The sequence below is a fragment of the Zerene cesonia genome, chromosome 8, assembly GCF_012273895.1.
Source record: "Zerene cesonia ecotype Mississippi chromosome 8, Zerene_cesonia_1.1, whole genome shotgun sequence".
NCBI lineage: Eukaryota > Metazoa > Arthropoda > Insecta > Lepidoptera > Pieridae > Zerene > Zerene cesonia.
The window spans coordinates 5638549-5658676 of NC_052109.1; the positions used below are offsets into that span (position 1 = coordinate 5638549).

General features: G+C 33.9%; 2 protein-coding genes across 4 annotated transcripts; one reads left to right on the forward strand and one right to left on the reverse strand.

Moving 5' to 3' along the window:
* Positions 1-134: 134 nt before the first annotated feature.
* On the reverse strand, positions 135-3389 carry LOC119828496 (CAAX prenyl protease 2). Of its 2 annotated transcripts, XM_038350661.1 has the most exons (6): positions 3172-3389; positions 2851-3092; positions 2582-2749; positions 2401-2469; positions 1635-1697; positions 135-1129 (listed from the first exon to the last, which is right to left on the reverse strand). In XM_038350661.1, exons 1-6 carry the CDS (start codon positions 3285-3287, stop codon positions 927-929), a joined length of 861 nt encoding a protein of 286 aa, XP_038206589.1. In that variant the 5' UTR covers positions 3288-3389; the 3' UTR covers positions 135-926. The 2 variants fall into 2 exon arrangements, with proteins under 2 accessions (XP_038206589.1, XP_038206590.1); XM_038350662.1 differs by lacking the exon at positions 2851-3092 and having other exon boundaries at positions 3172-3269.
* Positions 3390-4876: 1487 nt separating this feature from the next.
* Positions 4877-18769, forward strand: LOC119828402 (F-box only protein 11). Of its 2 annotated transcripts, none has more exons than XM_038350537.1 (14): positions 4877-5277; positions 8241-8481; positions 12288-12470; positions 12703-12907; positions 13256-13502; positions 13780-14004; positions 14652-14896; positions 15154-15480; positions 15631-15825; positions 15937-16242; positions 16476-16656; positions 16906-17053; positions 17237-17335; positions 17887-18769. In XM_038350537.1, exons 1-14 carry the CDS (start codon positions 5181-5183, stop codon positions 18014-18016), a joined length of 2829 nt encoding a protein of 942 aa, XP_038206465.1. In that variant the 5' UTR covers positions 4877-5180; the 3' UTR covers positions 18017-18769. The 2 variants fall into 2 exon arrangements, with proteins under 2 accessions (XP_038206465.1, XP_038206466.1); XM_038350538.1 differs by having other exon boundaries at positions 4878-5277; positions 12303-12470.
* Positions 18770-20128: the final 1359 nt, after the last annotated feature.

The window sequence follows — 20128 nt, forward strand, 5'->3', positions numbered from 1 at the left end:
GTAATAAATGTTATTTGCAGTTAACAATTTTCTTTTTTCTTTATTACAATATTTATGGCAAGACTAGGTATATAGCTAATTCACCATTACAAAACTATCATTGAGGCTGGGCCTGGCCACTTTGGCCACCAAACCAAAACTCTGTTAAATCAGTAGCATGATTAACCCAACTTTCTTATATTTCAAGATTACAATTGCAATGTTTTTTTTATCGGTTCTACAATAACAATAAATGTGAGTTTACATTGAGTACACTACATACAAAAGCATAAAAATAGAATTGTAATACTGATATTTTTGAACCACAATATGTTCAACAGGTAGATTTGACCCAAAAAAACGATCACTTTATTATTTAAGTAAAAGGGATTATTTAAGTAAAATTAAACTTTATATATATTGATCAGTTAATAAAAAAATATCTAACAATGGAATTTTGGTTGTGGTAGTCGACTACGCTTCGGCACGAATTGGGCCAGGGCCCCACAGAAAACCGACGTGAAATAATACCATGCTATTGGACATATTTGGGAGGCCCATATCGTTTTCCTTACCCTTCCCAGTTCTTTACTTTATTCCTCTCATCAATTTTTTTTTAATCCCTTCCCAATTTAAAGTCGGCAATCCATTTGTAGAGGTATAAGTTCTGCAATTGACCTTATTCCTCTCCATGGGCGTTGGTAGCGCGCTTACCATCAGGCAACTCACTACCTCCATTGCCGACTATGACATAAAAAAATTTATGGTAATTTACGTTTTAAACAGATCATTTGAATTAAGTGTACAAAATATAGGCCCAGACTCTGTTCAAATGATTCATAAATATATGACATACTATGTTTAATGTACATTCACTACTCAGTAACTGATAAAATGTTACCACAATCAATAATACCAAGTAAAGACTCCTTTCACTCGAGAATGATTCAAGTAGCAATGTACATTCTATTGTCATACAGCTCTGGGTTTGTCATAGGATTTAATAGAACACACCAAAGACCCAATCCTAAGAGATAATTGCATATAATAATGAATCTTTCCATAGGAGGAAATAGAGGTACATCAGCGAAGTTAGGGAATCCCATGTGGTTACAGAAAATGTGTGCCATCAGTGGAGCGACAAAATGTCCTGAAAACAGTAATAAAAAAATGTTTCATGTTGTAATTAAATTGTTCAGTTGGAGTCAGATAAGGATATTATAGTACTGTAATTAATTACCCCAATTGATAATTCATATTTACTTCATGTTTTCTGTATTAAAATAACATACTTCTTATTTTCTGAGATTGTATGGAAAACAATAGTAAATGGCACTCAGATTGATTATAAGGTATATTTTTATTATCCTAAATATTTATTGAGACCTCCAACAAATGGTCACTGCGCACAAAGTGATTCAATCGAATTGTAATTAAATATACAATAATCATTTTTAATCAAATACTAAACTACATTTATGACTATTTAGTCAGAAAAGAAATAAATTTAAATAGGACCACACGGAAGAAACCGACTTTTAAATATAAAAAAAAGAATCATCAAAAATCAGTTCACCAAGTTAAAACCAAAAAGTTGAAGTGATAACCTCCTTCTTTTTTTAAAAATGTGTTGAATATTAAGAATAAATACTTACTAGTTCTTAAAAATAGGTAAGATGAGTATGCACCAAACATAGTAGTGTATGTGAATTGGAAACCTGGAACAGAAATGTTTCTATTAGTACAATTACTTCATTACCATGTTTATAATAAATCTGACTCAGTAATTTGGAACTCTTCAATGAAATACTTGAATAAGTAAATTTTTTAGTTAATTCATCATGATACTAGTTAATTAACTAATGAAATAGTTAATAATTTTTCTCGGTTTTAGTTGGATTGCAATAAGTTTTTTTTTTTAACTATACTTTTTGGTCATTTCTTCACATAATGAAGTCATTTTATAATACAATTTTTAGTTTGGAGATAAGAAGGAGAGGTAAGAAGGCTAGAGAGTGGCATTGTGGTTCTACCCCCAGATCCCAAGGGTGGTGGTAGTGGTAGGCCCCAAAATATAAAGCTAATACCTACATAATATATAAGCATGCTGTGTTTGCATAAAAAATAACAATGGAAATAATTTTAATAAGCCAATTTTTTATTTAGTAGTTTTATGACTTATTACATTTATTCATAAATGCATAATTTTGAACTTAACATGTTTATTCAGATATACATATGACTAGCGAATTACGGTCATAACACACATAATAAACTGAAAATTACTGTTTTTCTGTCTTATTTTACAAGACAAATTATTTCTTGTAACATTCCTTACACATTCCTTATAATGTAGTAAAGACAATTTAAGATCACTGGAAATAAAGTAAAAAATTAATTATATAAAGAACTATGACTTACATGAAACAATTATTGCAGTCTTAACCTCACATCCTGCTTTAATTTGTTCCAATACATGATGAAAATGAGCTAAAAAATTACAATTGCTAATTTCAATTATATTTTCAAGGAGTTACATCATTCATTACAGCAATTAGAACAAAATAATAAGTTATAGAAGCTATTTAATTAACATTCTCACCAATGCCAAATAAAATAGGGCCAATGAAAACAGCAGACATTGGCTTCAAACACTGCAATAATAAAGGCATCATACAAGCTCGAAATACCCACTCTTCACTGAGTGGTGCCATAATGTGGTTTCGCACCCATACCAAATCTTGCCAACAAGATACCCAATACATTGGTTCTAAAATTCAAATGTTAATATTATACATCATATTGTTCATATTTAAATTACATCCACTATGCACACATAAAATATACAATGTGAAGTCACAATTATTTTACCAATGTATATTCGCCAAGCGCCAGAAAAAACTTGCATTGACAATGGTCCCAAAAATAGAATGACAGTCAATAGGAAAGGTAAAACAAAGGCTTGTAATATTCCATTTTCTCGAAGGCCCATTTTTTCATACATATCAATATTATCGGTTGATTCTTTGAGAAAATAATTCGTAAAAAGTGGTGCAAACATCATCATCACGAAAACGCTGAAAAACCTTTTTTTGATCGTGCTTGGATGATCCCTAAAACGTTTTGAATTAAATGTAGATACACGATTATTTTTTGAAAAAGAATGTACAAAAAAATCCATGTTTTAGATACCTGTTCTCTTTAGACCTCCAGACATATAAACTCGCAACATAGCAAATAGTTAAAAAAACACATGCTGTTACAGAAAATATGCAATTACTGAGATCCATTAGCTCCAGAAAACTCATTTTGTGTAACTATTTGGAATTTCTAAGAAGTGATGGATTTTTAAGTCAGAAAATTAAATATTTTATTAGCATTAAACATACACAAGCAAATATCAAACTGGAAAATCGCTTGACATTTGACAACAATTGTCAAATCTGAATAAATTAACAACCACAGAATAAGTAATATAGGCAAATAATAATGACATTGAAATTAATTTAAAACATTGATACTGTTCATAATTTATTCTATTATGTTGTATATATATTGGACGTTACAACAGAAACCGGCAATTATACCCTTAAGTGTAGATTTATGGCTAATTACAATATTTTGAGTCAAATGACTGATTCGATGTGTATTAATTTTCTTCTTAAAAATTTATACTTTTTTATAAATTGATTCATGTTTTCCTATTATTGGTAGAAGCACTTATTTTCCGTTTTGTATATTTAATACGAAATCTACAAAATTTTCAATCCCTCGATTCTCATACCTAAATAATGGCACCAAGGAAGTCTCATAGACGTGTCCATGAATTTTTAGTTGACAGCAAAGTTTGAATGACCATCAAAACAATGTACTAAAATTAGACAATAGCTGGTACTATTATGTATTCTATACGACGCGGCATTATCAAAGATGTTAGACTATATTAAAGGAGCTATTAGTAGTTTAACGTCTTTGATCAAAGACTAAAACAGTGGTTCCAATATTATTAAATTCAAATGCCCCAAGAGTTTGAGGAAAACTAATGTAAAAGTGAACATGAATGATTTTTTTTTTATTTTACGCAAGATTTCCAAAAAGCTATTTAAACAAAGTTTTTTATCAGTTATTTAGCACCCATACTCCATAGTCACAGAGTAATTTTTAAAAATAATTTAATATATGGAACCCTTAGTCTAGTAGGTACTCCTTTACCTACTAGACTATTTTTAAAGTCTAATCTAATTTAATCTAAGTCTAATCTTTCACCACATTTAATTAATCTATCGTAGCCCATATTCATTGTAAAGGATTCAAGCCACCGTAGTAAAATAAATCGTGACATTTTTTTTCACAATATGGCCCCATATGGCATAGCAGATATTCTATGATTTAGTAGTTTAAGGTTACCTTTTATCTTTGCCGCTCTTATATGGAATATACTACACACGCAAATTTCGAATTACCCCGTCGAATCATCAGCGAATTCAAAATGTATATGCAATGTATGAATGGTAAGATTAATTAGGTTCGTATTGTCCCATAAACAGTTTTTGTCATCAAATCTAAAATGCGAATTTTTCTTTGAAATAATAATCTATACCCAATTAAAATGTTAGTGAACCTCTACATACCTAACGTATACCTATCGATTTAGGACATTTTGAATTAGCACAATTGGGTTACTCGTATCTTTGAAATTTGACCTCATTACTATTACATAAGTAATGTCTTACTTTTTTATTTAAACAGACACAAAATATTTAAAAATGTGTATAAAAAGAAAAAAATTAATATGTTCAAAACCAAATACGTTAATACGTTTCAATTGAATTTTGAACGAAAAAAAAAACTAAAGACTTCCCACAGGTGGCGGTAGTATAGCCAGCGCCATGTTTAATTCGACGGCGGCCATATTTTACTTACAGAGAGTCGCCCTTTGCTATTTAGGGAAGTGTTAATTTTGGTCATATTTTAGTGAATAATGATTTTTATGAGTTAATAGTATCATTTTTAATATCAGTGATCAGTGCGCTTTTTGTAACATATAAAATATCTTGCCAAACGTTGACTGATGTGGAGTTATCAATATTTCCTGTTTCGGTTCCCCAATCTATTCTAAACAGAAAATGGCCGACGGTGTTGGTGCGGGTGTCTTCTTTGTTTAGGCTGATTTATAGTGAAAATAAAGAGATAAAGAAATAATGCCTAGTGCCTCGTTTTCATCTTCGCGTTCTTACGTCCGTAGATCGCGAAGAAAAGGCGGACATAGGATACCACTACCATCCAGGACACAATCAAGTAAGTTATCCGGGTCGGCTGATGTCGAACCAAGATTATTTTATATGTTCCATTACGGGTATTACCGCAATCTGTGTAAATTATTTTCAATTACCATAGAAATACCTTCAATATGCTTTCCCTAGAACTATAAATAACATTTCAAAACACTAATCGATTGTTGTAATCATAAACTTTGATTGTAAATCTTATTCAGATTATTATTATCCCCGTATATTTGGCATGCATTGTTTTTGAAAATACGTGCAGTTTGAACAATGATATTGTATAGCGCATTTCAGTGACATTTTGCGCAATATCAGTATTGATTTGTAAGATGAAGAGTTATTTTATATACAATGACGAAACAGCTGTTCGGAACCATCCAATCGATTAGTAGTTAAATGTTTTATGTGGTTTAAACATGAACTGTATTTTACATGACATTTCATTTGGCCCATTGTCTTATTATAATAATAATTAGCATGTTTATGAATGTTATTAAAGTGAAATTATCATAATTTACTTTTATCAAGGCAAAACAAATTTTATAATTTTAAGTATAAAATGATGCAGCAAATCAATCATTATCCTAAATTTTTTTACTTATTTTAAAGAATTGTTAAAAATATGATTAATCACACATCATTGTGGGACATTTCCCAAAGTAAATTGATTTCGGGATATGTTAAATATAATCTGTTGAACCGTATCAATAATTTTAAATGCTTAATAAATATGTCAATTAGTTGTATTAAGTTGTTTTATTATAAAAAAATATAATGTTCATGTGAACTTTAGAACTTCTTGAAAAATCATTAATTTATATTAAGTATGATGATTAAAGTTTGTCTATCTGTCTGTTATTACTGCTTCTATGTCACATAAAATTCATTATAAATATGTAGTTTCTGGATATGATTGTAAAACAATTGTATTTCATCTATTATATAGATAATTTTAAGAATATCTGTCAAATAATTCTTTTTGCTTCTTTGTTACAATATTGTTGTTTCATGAAGTAAGATAGTAATTATAATTGGAAAGAAATGCAATTTGCCAAATCTGAAGGGCTTTGATGTATCATTCAGGTGATTCATCAATCATTCTACTATAATACAATAATAACCACAATATATTATCCATATGTGCTTAAATAACATGTTTTTATTATTTCACAACATGAGTAATACTTTACAATAAAATAATACTTTTCAATTCAGAATATATAGAAGCCATTCAACAATCAATTGAAGCAAGCTTTTTGAAATATCCAAATTTCACTGTTAATTCTTTAAGCAACATATACAACATACACTAATATATAGAGATTTTTGTACTAAATAAATATGAAAGTGGAGTTTGAATGTATGCTTCTATTTGGTTGTTAAGTATATAATAATACATACATGTTAGCATAATCAAGTAGGTCAAATTACTTTTGGCAATGAATCAAAATTCAAAGAAAGATGTATTTTCTTTAAAGTTTTATTAAATTGTAGGACAAAAACATGTTTAGATTGCTAAATGAATTATACATAGAAATATTTCAGTAGTTTTAATGAAAATAATATACTATATAATTTAAAATGAATATACTAAATAATACAGAATATAAAATTTTGTTAATGTTTAAGTAGCAAACTGTTATAATTATACTTTGATTTCATAAATATTACTAGCTGCTCACCTTGGCAACTGAGCAGAAATTTATTAACTTTCTCAAATTTTTATTATCCTAATCTGGGCAAATCCAACAGACTTTTTTATACTAATTATTTTGACTGTATTTGTTGACATTCATTTGATAATGAAGACATTTACTGGATATTTGACTGGAAATTTTCTTATATGAAAGAATTTAAATGTTCATTTATTTATTTGTATTAACACCTTATAATCTTATGGAAAATATAAGTTCAGGTTGTCTGAGTAACAATGTAAGCAACCTCTTCAGCAATTTATTATTTAAAAGAAAATGAAGCTTTTTTTGAGCAAAATACCAAAACTTGAGTAAAACCTGATACAAAGTATGTTACAGACTTAAATAAATCTAACCAAAAAAGAGGGCCAATTAATGTGCTTTATAACTCATGAAGATATTTTATGTATTAATCTTTCTGGGTATTTTTATACATAATTAGTTTTAATTTATAAAAAAAAAATCAAATTAGTAGTCTTCACTCTTCATCTCATCTTCATTTCATCTTCCTTCATACTTTTTTTATATACAAGTAATGCCTGAATAGATACTGTTTTGTTGATATTGATTGATTATATTATTGATTTCAAATTATTTACAAATTATAAACTAAAAACTGTTCTGAAATAGTAAAATAATGATAAAGATGTTATTGAAAATTACTAATAATATTCTGAGGATCCTCTCAAATGCAATTGACAACACAACAATGTTAAGTAATAGATTTTTGTGATTTTAGAAACTAATTATGCTTCATTTAATTCTCTCAACACTAATGAAAAAGGTTACCTGAACAAAATAATATTTATAATATTGAACACACAAACAAAATATGACTTGAACTTGAGGGATTTTAGTTATTTTTGGTGTGCATTAATTACATAAGTACCTCTCATATTCAATCTAATTGCTTATATTAGACATGAGTGCATGTCCTCATTGAACATACATTTATACTGTGGATGCCTTAGTAAATCATTGTAAATTTTAATGGGATTTCTTTAGCTGATACTAAAATGAAAAATAGGTGTTTTAACAAAATTGTTCTAATTAGAGAAACATAATGGGAGATGTCCTTATGATTGTTTGGTGTTGTCTGTCTCACATTACAATTTTATGAAATTCAAAACAAAAGTGTGGTAAGTGAAATTGTGTGCACCTAACAGCCGCTCTATGATATCGATAAACAATAAAGTGGGATATATGATAAATATATTATGTCTATCTTAAAGTAATAAAGATATTTTAATTTTAATTTTTTAATAAAGTGGGATAATTCCAGGCGAACCATGTGAGTCGGTGCCGTGCCCGAACAACGTGACTGGCAGCGCGATGGCAGCGACCGCGTGCGCGGGGCCGAGCGGCAGCGGCGGCGGCGGCTCGCCCCCCGTACCCGCCGCGGCGCCCGCCACCACGGCCGGCCACCACAGCCCGTACGACCTGCGGAGGAAGTCGCCGCCGGCGTACCACGAGCCCGGCCCCTCGGGCGCGTGCTCCTTGCCGGCCAGGAAGAGACCTAGGACGTGAGTACTTGATGTTTAAATTGTGTAATGTCGAATGCTTCGTACGTGCGCAGCACTGTAACATTGAGCTATTATTGTACTAAGTATATATTATTGTATATTGTATGTTAAGAATAATGTTGGAGTGGTACTTTCCTATAACAAACAAAATTTCAAAACCATATGAGACTGTAATTTAGTGTTTTGCAAAGACTTCTACTGTCAGATTTAGTCACAAACAATACCGGTTGTACATCATAATAATTATAAAATACAAATATATACAATAATTATCCAAAGATATTTCAAATGGTCATCCGATTTTTCTTTTTCATTGTATAGGATCTATCTATCTATCTATCTATCTATCTATCTATGGCTCTGGGATTAGCTAGGCCTTATCGTAAACTCCTGTATTAATTGTTTAAAATATGATGCATACATAAACTGGCGGTTATATCTTATATATAAAATTCTCGTGTCACAGTTTTCGTTGCCATACTCCTCCGAAACGGCTTGACCGATTCTTCTAAAATTTGGTAAGCATATTGGGTAGGTCTGAGAATCGGCCAACATCTATTTTTCATACCACTAAACGATAAGAGTAAGGCAGAACAGCGTTTGCCGGGTGCAGCTAGTACTAAATTAATATTGATATTGACGTATAATTATTTTATGGACATATTGCAAATAAACAAGCATAGAGTAGATACAATCCACATGCTTCACTGTTTTTAGTAGTACAGATCATGATACTTTTTTTATGTAATAGCGAACAACTAAAGTGGTGTTTCGCCTGATGGTTAGCGATCACCACCGCCAATGAACATGCATAGCTATGGCCGCTGCTAATTCCTTTCCCGTTGTTAAAGTTTAATGGATAAGTAAAATATGACGTCAAACCCAATAAAATAATGGACTGAGAAGGGTGAGGAGAAACATACGGGCCTCTAGCTTTCCCATTCACCGAACGAAACGCCGATCTTCTGTACCTTGTGGTACCTTACGTTGTGGTACCGAAGCTCGACTCCCACACTCAAACCAGGCAATCCGTCGGCCTTTGCGGTGTTGATGAGATGCATCTTATACTAGTAGAGTATTAGTATTGTATGGACTGTTACGTGTACTGTTTCACGCCTAGCTGGAATAATAATTACAAATATTGTCAAGAAATAAAAAGAAAGTGATGATGCATTGTCTACTTATTATCTATATTAAAATATATATGTGTATATTTTGCCGACGTCGCTAAGTCAACTGCGACACGAGTTTGCAAATACCATATGCAAATTAATGAACTAGTAACTAGGAGAAATGATAATGGAGCTATGTGAGCTAAAAGCATGTTATATAATGCTTTAACGAATTTCCACGATAGTTGTGGGCTGGCAAATTATGGTATGCTTAAGAATGTATGTTAAATTGATAGTTTGTTGGAAATGGATACAAATTATGTGATATGATGGAAAAAAAAATATCTATCTGTAATAATTTATTTTAACCATTAAAAACATTGAAATGTTAATGTAGGGATAATATTCAAATTTTTCGTCAAATTATACTTTATAGTAATTTAAGAGTAATTTTTTTAGTACCAAAGATTTATATTAAATCGCGTATACATTTTTTTGAGTGATGATTAGTGCTCATGTGAACGTGCGTCATTCTTGCTCTTATCCCCTTCAAATAATGACTATAAATGAGGATGCCAGACGCCCATAATCCTTTTCTTCACCCTTCCCAGACCATTCCTTTATTCTCGTCGTCAATCCTTTTCTTATCCTTTATCCCTTAAAAATAGATTACGTATTTGCAGCAGCCCTACAATTTTGCAATTGTTCGTTACCATCTTACCTTCAGGCGAACCACGAGCATTTTTTCGCTATTACATACAAACCAAAAGGAAACAAACATTTTAAGCAATCTACTACTGAGACCTTTCTAAGACAACAGTAATTGTAAACATATAAATTGCTAGCTGCGCCCCGCGGTTTCACCCGCGTAAGTCCGTATCCCGTAGGAATACCTGGATAAAAAGCCTTGCCTATATGTTATTCCAGTTGCCCAGCTGTCTACGTACCAAATTTCATTTCAATCGGTTCAGTAGTCTTTGTGTGATAGAGCAACAAACACACACACATCCTTACAAACTTTCGCATTTATGATATTAGTAGGATAGTAGGATTAACAATAATTAATAATATTTAATCGTGCACTCTACTTTCGTAAATAAACAGATTCTTTTCCATACCTATAATCATATATCACACACGCATTTGTTTCATATAATAAATGCATAATTCAATAGGATTATGGCCATACCTAAACCTCGTAATGACTCATTCGCTCACTCACAGGTTTAACAACAATTTAAGTAGGTAGGTACTTTATAGACCTGCGCGAAATTATTTCGGACTTTAATGTAGATCGACCTAAAAGAATATGTTTGTGCAGCAGAGTCAGCTGCTTTACATATATCCACATAAAATATTACTTTTTTCGTTTTATTAAAAATATCAATGACAATGATTATCACCAAATTGTTATCAAGAGTAAACCTTCGGAAATAGGAAGTTCGAAATACCTACAATACTTAGGATACTGATAAACAATTTGGGACAGATCTTTTCCATCAAGTATGTGGAAAAGTTATTATTTTTGCTGTCACAGCTAAATGAACTGAATGTTCAGTTGAATTCAGGTCATGTCCAATAATATAATCGTTTGATTATTTTTGGAATAAAACTTTTAATAATATTGCCACGTAGTACATGATGTACGTATACATATTGTTCACGGAATTATTATCTCCTCTCATATTATAAACGTTATTTATAATGTAAAATATTAAGTCGTGCTTCATAAACACTAATAATATGGTTCTATTTTCCTGTTACGCTGTCACCATAGGCACGTCGTTGGTTTTAAGATGATTCGTTATTTTTTAATCATCAAGGTAGTATTGTCGACCTATATGATTACTTTACAATGCGTAAATAACATTAAAACAGGTCATACGAATTACTACATAGCATAAAAATAATTATGATAAAAATCCGACCCTCTTTTTTAGTCATCTTGAATTTATAATATGACATATACATATTATGTAGTGTGTAGTATTGAAATAAGGGAGCTCTGTGAAAATATTTAATGCTACATTTTGTGGTGGCCGCCATCTTACGCGGATTTTCATCAAACAACAGCTAAGAACCAGCGCAGGCTGGCTTTCAAATTATAAACACCGCATCGAAGTCGGTCCATCCGTTTGGGACCTACGATGCTACAGATAAAGACGCGCACACACATACACACACACAGCGACGTCAAATTTATCATAACTCTTTTTGCGTCGGGTGTTAAAAAATAGATCACCATCTTTAGATTTCTATGTATGCATTTTAAGGTCATCATATTAAACTACAACCAAATATGTTTAATCGTTATCGTAACATACACTTTACTTATTATATCTATCCATCTAACAACTATCGCAACGAAAGTAGAGTTTGCTCAATATTTATCGTTAAAGAAAGTGTTTCAAGCAATTTTACGCTTGGACTAAGCAATGGAAACGCACCAACAATTTTATAAACGTAATTTTAACATTAATATTATTTTAATTTCGGTTGTATTTAATTGTTTTCACTATTGAAATTTGGGCTCACGCAATTATTGTATCCCTGCGGAGTGGGTTCAGGTGCCATAGTGGTATAAAGTTCTCGATAAATTTTTAAATAAACATAAATATTTCGATTTAAAATTATCATTATATTAAAAAAATGTATTCGAGATTGAACAAACACGATATCGGTCTCGGTTATAAGTGATGCCATTTACAGATCGCTGTCACAAGGCGTAGATGTGTGCAATGTATCGCAGTACCTGCAATATGAACTTCCGGATGAAGTATTACTTTGTATACTATCCCATCTCACGGAGCGCGACTTGTGCCGCGTCGCGCAGGTCTGCAAGCGGTTCAATACAATCGCTAACGACACTGAACTATGGTAAGCTAATCATATTTACGTTACTTTAAATTGAACTCGCCGATGCAGAAAATTGAAGCGACTCTAATAGGAAAGCAACTACATGCTAAACTTGGAAAATCAACGGATCTAACAGACTTTTGATTTTTTTTCTCATATTATTATTAATTTTTTTTTTTTGAGTTTTGAAATCTTACAAATCGTATGCGTATCGTATCGTGACCTGGAGATAGATGTTTGTTTTTCTCAATAGGAAAAGCCTGTATCAGTCGGTGTTCGAATACGATACCCCATTAATGCATCCCGCGCCGTGCCAGTTTGAGTTCGTAGCGCCTGATGAGTGTGAAGCCGACAATCCCTGGAAGGAGAGTTTCCGTCAGCTTTACTATGGCATCCATGTGCGACCCAATTATCGCTCCAAGAAAGACTCTCGCATAAAACATTTTAATACTATAAGGGTAAGTTCATTTATGTTGTGATACAAAACAGAAAAATATATTTAAATTTTCTTTATCCTTACGAAACGTGTGTACTAAGGAACTTTATAAGGATATTGGAATTTATTACATAGAAGCTCTTTATTGTTGTGTTTATAGAATTGTATATACATATATCTTTTATTTTTCCACTATTTATGAATGTTATCATAACCATTGTCAGTCTTGCAAATTACAATAAGCAAGCAATTGGCATATTTACTGTATATATATGTATGTATTCTCAATTTTGTGTATCTCTTTGTAATCTATACTGTTAAGTGTTGTATGACGTGTCCAAATGATTAACTTTGAGTTATATTTTTCCAGGCGGCTCTCGAATACGTGGAGGAGCGGGGCGGCGGGAGCGGCGGTGTGGGCTCGTCGAGCAGCGGCGGCGGCAGCAGCCCCGCCATCGCGGGCGCGAGCACGGGCGCGTGCGCGTGCGGCGCGGGCGCGTGCTCGTGCCGCCGCGCCTCCACCTCGGCCTCCGCGCCCGCGCCCGCGCTGCTCTTCGTGCACGCGGGCCTCTACCAGGAGGAGTGTCTCGCTATCGACACGGACATACAACTTATCGGTAAGCGCTTCCAAATATTACAACATACATACATATATACGCTTCTAAATATTATAACATACATAATAGTATGCCCATAATGCAGTGTTGTTATCAATACTTCTGATAAGTAATTCTCAGAATAGGAATGCACATATATACTTACATTAAATAAAATATATACATACATTAAACAGAATGAAGATTAAGCTAACTAAGCCACTGAAGCAATAGAGTTGTAACTTTATTATATCGGGGGCACTATAACGGGGTTAACTAACATCCAATCGGTGGGCAGGTTGTGCGGCGGGCAACGTGGCGGAGTCGGTGGTGCTGGAGCGCGAGGCGGAGTCGACGCTGACGTTCGCGGAGGGCGCGAGCCGCGCGTACGCCGGCCACATGACGCTCAAGTTCTCGCCCGACGCGACCAGCACCATGCAGCACCACAAGCACTACTGCCTCGAGGTGTCCGACAACTGCTCGCCCACCGTCGACCACTGCATCATACGCAGCGCTAGCGTCGGTTCGTACTCACTGTTCCTATTCTTTGTGTTCCTTTTAAATAGAATCGTGACAATTTATGTTAGATTGTGACTTATAAGTTTCAATAATGTGTACAGAGTGTTTATGGTGTGAGATATGATTTGATAAAAAAATAATGAATTTAGAAACTGTGAAATGAACTATCTCTTTCTGACGTCTTACCCATTATTTGGAATTTGATAAACCAATTGTTTCACGTTTTTTGTATGATCATGTCATTGCGTTGTCAAACTTTAGGTTTTAAGAAAAGTTCAATACAATGAAATGACTCATAAAAAACCTCTCGCGAATTATTGTGGTAGTCTCTTATCGAGTAATAAATAAATTTTTAAATATTGTCTTAACTTTTCAACCAACGCCAAACAACCTCCGCGATGTATACGACAAAATTTTACGCGTTAAAAACCGGGAAGGTATATAACGCGTAAAATGTTATCGTTCACTGAATGAAGACTGATTTGCTGGTGATAGAACGGAATAAAGAAAATTGTTTGTTTTATATAAATTTGATATTACCGTTCCTAAAGGCTATGTATGCATTATCTAATAACGCATGTTTATTGAATAAAATAAAAACAATAAAAATAAACTTAAAATATAAAAATGGATCGCTATATTTGCGCGCAGTGGGTGCGGCGGTGTGCGTGTCCGGCGCGGGCGCGAACCCCGTGATAAAGCACTGCGACATCAGCGACTGCGAGAACGTCGGCCTGTACGTGACCGACTACGCGCAGGGCGCGTACCAGGACAACGAGATATCGCGCAACGCGCTCGCCGGCATTTGGGTGAAGAACTTTGCGAACCCCATCATGCGCCGCAATCACATACACCACGGCCGCGATGTTGGCATATTCACGTTTGAGAACGGACTGGTAATTATGATTTTCACTTGTGATTTGTATGAGTTTGAGAATGTTTTTGGTGGTGAACTATAGTTTACAAAGTAAGCTTATTACTTGGGGAAAGGAATCTATTATGCAGAAAGTGAGGAATATTACTTTTTTATCTTAAATTTTTACGCTCCCTTGTAACTCAGTTAGCCACACCAAGCTAGATTTTTTTAAAATACTATCTAATTGCCTTGATTCGTATCTTATTGGCGTTGTGTGTAAAATACATGTGATTACAGGGTTATTTCGAGGCGAACGACATACACAACAACAGAATCGCCGGTTTCGAGGTGAAGGCCGGCGCAAACCCCACCGTAGTGCACTGCGAGATACACCACGGTCAGACCGGCGGTATCTACGTGCACGAGTCGGGCCTCGGCCAGTTCATAGACAACAAGATACACTCGAACAACTTCGCGGGCGTGTGGATCACGTCCAACAGCAATCCCACCATACGCAGAAACGAGATATACAACGGGCACCAGGGCGGCGTGTACATATTCGGCGAGGGGCGCGGACTGATTGAGCACAATAATATTTATGGGAACGCACTCGCTGGAATTCAGGTAGTTATAGTATATAGTATAATATTTCTGACACCTCGTTGAAACCTTTTTGCTATGCATAGTTATCTTTCGTTATTATTCTAGAATGATTTATATTTAGTGTGTGCCTAAGAAGTTAAACTGATTGATTTTTTTTTTTATTGTTTCTAGATTCGCACAAATAGTGATCCAATAGTAAGGCACAATAAAATTCACCATGGGCAGCATGGTGGTATATACGTGCATGAGAAAGGACAGGGTTTAATAGAAGAGAATGAGGTGTATGCCAATACATTAGCTGGAGTGTGGATCACTACTGGCTCTACACCTGTTCTTAGGCGTAATCGGATTCATTCGGGAAAACAGGTAATATTTGTCGATAATCTGTATAAGTGTCTCAAATACGCGTAAATATTTATTTCACAGTTTTGTTAATTTACTATGCATACAAGTATATTAATATATGTTTTTTTTTAGGTTGGCGTGTACTTTTATGATAATGGCCATGGTAAATTAGAAGACAATGATATATTTAACCATTTATATTCCGGAGTGCAAATCAGAACCGGGAGCAATCCCGTAATTAGGGGCAATAAGATATGGGGTGGCCAGAATGGCGGTGTTTTAGTTTATAATGGCGGTCTTGGCTTATTAGAACAGAATGAAATATTTGATAATGCCATGGCCGGAGTCTGGATAAAAACAGACTCAAATCCCACCTTGAAAAGAAATAAGATATTTGATGGTCGCGACGGCGGTATATGCATATTTAATGGAGGAAAGGTAAGTTTTTCGTTATTTTATGACCATAATATTTAGTTCTTTTTCTTGTAATTCAATTCAAAAATAAAGTCGTTTTCTTTCTTGATTACTTTATTCGTTTCACTATAATCATTCCAGTTTATTTAATCCTATAGTCACAAATGTTATTTAGTTTCCGTCCTATTAATTTGTGCTATACATACATACATTTTTATTGTTTTAACTGATAACTATGAACATATAATATATTGCAGGGCGTACTAGAAGAGAACGACATATTCCGTAACGCGCAGGCGGGCGTGCTGATATCGACACAGAGCCACCCGGTGCTGCGGCGGAACCGCATCTTCGACGGGCTCGCCGCCGGCGTCGAGATCACCAACAACGCCACGGCCACGCTCGAGCACAATCAGATATTTAATAATAGGTTTGGAGGTGGGTATCGTGCTTTGTTGTCTATGTTCATGTTTGTTTGTGGCAAGTTATATATCAAATTCACGGACAGTCGTCTGTTCTATGTTCTATTTCTTACAATTTGTATATTGTAAAAAATGGATGATTACATGGAATACATACATACAAATAAAAATTAATTACATATAAGATTTACTTCTTTAAAACTTCAGTTTAAAATATCTTTCATCGTAAAAAATAGTTGAATAATCGTAATTATTATTTTCACAGGTTTATGTTTAGCGTCTGGTGTGTCACCGCTGGTGCGGGGCAACAAAATATTTAGCAATCAAGATGCCGTCGAAAAGGCGGTCGGCGGCGGCCAGTGCCTCTACAAGATATCTTCCTACACATCCTTCCCTATGCACGACTTCTATAGGTAATTTTATTTAGCAATTACATATTATTCTTTTATTTATTCTTCATAAGTTTTCCTTTGATAAAATTATGCAAAGATATCAATCAAACAGTAAATGGAAAATTCCTCTTTACGTTGGTAATTCGTATTTATTAAAAATACAGCATTTACTTTCAGTAAATAACGCAACAATTTTAATTGCAGATGCCAGACGTGTAACACGACAGACCGCAATGCAATTTGTGTCAATTGTATTAAAACGTGTCACTCTGGACACGATGTTGAATTTATACGCCATGACAGGTATTGCTTTTAATTTATTGTTGAAATCATTGTTACCCATATATATGTATTAAAAAATTCATCGATTTTTATTTGTAACTGTTATGGTTATTAGCCACTGAGAATCTTACTCTTAACTGCCACATTGACATTTAATATGCATTTATATCACTAATACTGTGATACAATGTCGATATTTTTTTTAACGTAAGGTTTTTCCTAAGGTTTGGTGCAAAATGCTTGAGCCCCACCATTCACTTAACCTTATAGTGATCAATACCACTGTATAAATATGTCTTTCTTTTTGTGAAGTGAAGTGAGCTATCTACAACAATTGATACCAATTTACATATACTTTTACTCATTTACAAATTTTATAGCATTCAGGTTCTATTCCATCACTTATTATTATTACCCTCATATTTATAATATTTTACACCACTTTTCTTTGATTTTGACGTTATTTTAACCAATGGGGCAAGCTACACAGAACATATCAACCGTGAAATCGTCTCCTATCCATCCAATGTTTATATTCCACAATGTATGTACAATATGAACGCAATTTCTAGATTCTTCTGCGACTGCGGCGCCGGCACGCTGTCGAACCAGTGCCAGCTGCAAGGCGAGCCGACGCAGGACACGGACACGCTGTACGACTCGGCCGCGCCCATGGAGTCGCACACGCTCATGGTCAACTGAGCCGCCGCCTGCCCGCCGCACGCACGACCGACGAGCGCTTGCGCACTAACTGTTTGACATGCGTGTGTGTTGCATTATGTCGTCCCCTCCCTCGAGAGTGTGTCGCGTTGGATGATGTCGTCCCAGCTGTCGAGGTTCATGTCGTTTCAATCGATCACTTTAAATTGAATGATAGTTGATTATAGTCAGTGAAACAATGGTTACAATGTATTTGGTGTCTGTGTATCGCTACACATTAAAGTATTCAGTTTAAAATTAATAGCACTTTAGTGATATACTGTAAAATTGTAAAACCATTCAAATAGATCTTGGATGAGTCCAAAAAGTAATCCTTCTGACCATATAAATCTCTGGTATGCAAAAAGTATGTACATGATAATTGTGTTTTTAATATTGTCATTAAATATATGTATGAATCCAGCACTTTTTGCCCAATTCGGTCGTATTTTGAAAGGAAGTAGAGCATGTACTAAATGAACAATACTATTCCACTATCTTATACTAATGTTATTTGTTGCGAATATCTCATTTACAAGACACTTACTGGATTTTTAATAAACATATTATTTTATGACAAATACTAAATACATATATGTCTGTTTATAAATCCTTTCATACTAATACACAATTATGTGTCAAACTTTAGTGGACTGGCTACAAATAGCTTGTCAGACCCTGGTTGAGGGCTATCGTTCTCTATCGCTAATAGAATTTCATCAAATACTATAGTTTGATAAAATGAAATCCTCTTAGTTGAAGCCCTAGACACTATAGCCTGACCCCGTCCTGCAATACATATTGGTAGGAATTGATGGAATTTTGTGATGTGATTGCAACATGACATTGTATATACACCAGTTCAGTTTGTTTCACAGTTCTTCTATTAATATAATTTAGATTTGATACAATTTACTCGGTTCGGTTTACTTTATTGATATAGTATCTTCAATGTAATAAGCAACACTGCCTGTTGAATTCTAATTAGGACTAATTTAAAATATACAAATGATTTCCACTAATGTACAAGATTTGAATGTCCGTTTTGCACAGAAACATTTATGTTAATAGAATGACTGGGAATCACGCGTTCATCTAAAATTATAAGTCATTGAATGTCGCGCTCTAGCTATTATTTTTATTACCTAAAACTATTCACATTTCGCCGAGTCGCTGATTCACAAACGGTTGTGCCCTAGCGTTTCATACTCAACATGAATATTTGTAAATTTAGACGACGAAGGTTATATCATTCATTGTGTCGCTACGCTATTTGTATATGTAGGTGTGTTTTATCGTCGGTACTTAATTATGTATTTCGTCATGTAGTATCGTGCATTCCCAATTTGTAATCATACACCATAATCTCAAAATCACATTGATATTTAGAATATTTGTTTGTTTTATAAGATGTACTGATAGCGATCTTTATATTGTAATAGGTGTACTGTAGGTCAGTAATCATGGGAAGATGTTGTTTTAATTTTAGAACGATCGGAGAGTTTTTTTCGTTTGTAAAAGTATTATCCAGCGACTGTGCCAGTCAGGATTGCTCACTGTAATATAACATTAAGTATTTTTAACTATTTGACAAGATTTCTTCTTTATTTTACAATGGAGCATTTATTTTTAAGCTTTCCTGACATTAGGGGTTTTCTGCCGGTTTTAGTTAATAAAAATATGAATAAATGTGGGAGTGTGGTGTAGGGCGGGCGCGTTCGGTTTCCACTCTCGGCTAGGAGTCCGCCTCGCCTAACTAATTCGGCGCTCCTAACGTGCTTGTAAATATTTATGTCACACAATAATCGAAAATGTAGTAATTAATGTATTTGTATCATTATATTTTTATTATTGATCACAATATGTATGTTTAATTGTAATGAATTACGTACGTCATGCTCAGCAGCATGCAGGGATCGCGGGAGAAGCGCACGAGCAGCTAGCTAGTGTATATTGTAATACAAGTCGAACGAATGTGCGCGTTCATATGAAAAGATCTTAGGTACAATTGTTAATTTAAATGTATTGATATCGATCGAGAAGCAATGTTAAGATAGAAGGAAGTCGCCGCGAGCGACAGGAGTGCTATAGCGATAAGTTTATCGGATAAGCTAT

Coding starts and splice junctions, on each gene's coding strand:
- LOC119828496 (XM_038350661.1), bottom strand. CDS start 3,287: ATGAGTTTTCTGGAGCTAATGGATCTCAGTAATTGCATATTTTCTGTA. Junction 2,470..2,581: donor CCCTATTTTATTTGGCATTG/GTGAGAATGTTA, acceptor GTAATTTTTTAG/CTCATTTTCATCATGTATTG. Junction 1,130..1,634: donor TTACCTATTTTTAAGAACTA/GTAAGTATTTAT, acceptor TACTGTTTTCAG/GACATTTTGTCGCTCCACTG.
- LOC119828402 (XM_038350537.1), top strand. CDS start 5,181: ATGCCTAGTGCCTCGTTTTCATCTTCGCGTTCTTACGTCCGTAGATCG. Junction 5,278..8,240: donor ACCATCCAGGACACAATCAA/GTAAGTTATCCG, acceptor GGATAATTCCAG/GCGAACCATGTGAGTCGGTG. Junction 16,657..16,905: donor ATTTAATAATAGGTTTGGAG/GTGGGTATCGTG, acceptor TTATTTTCACAG/GTTTATGTTTAGCGTCTGGT.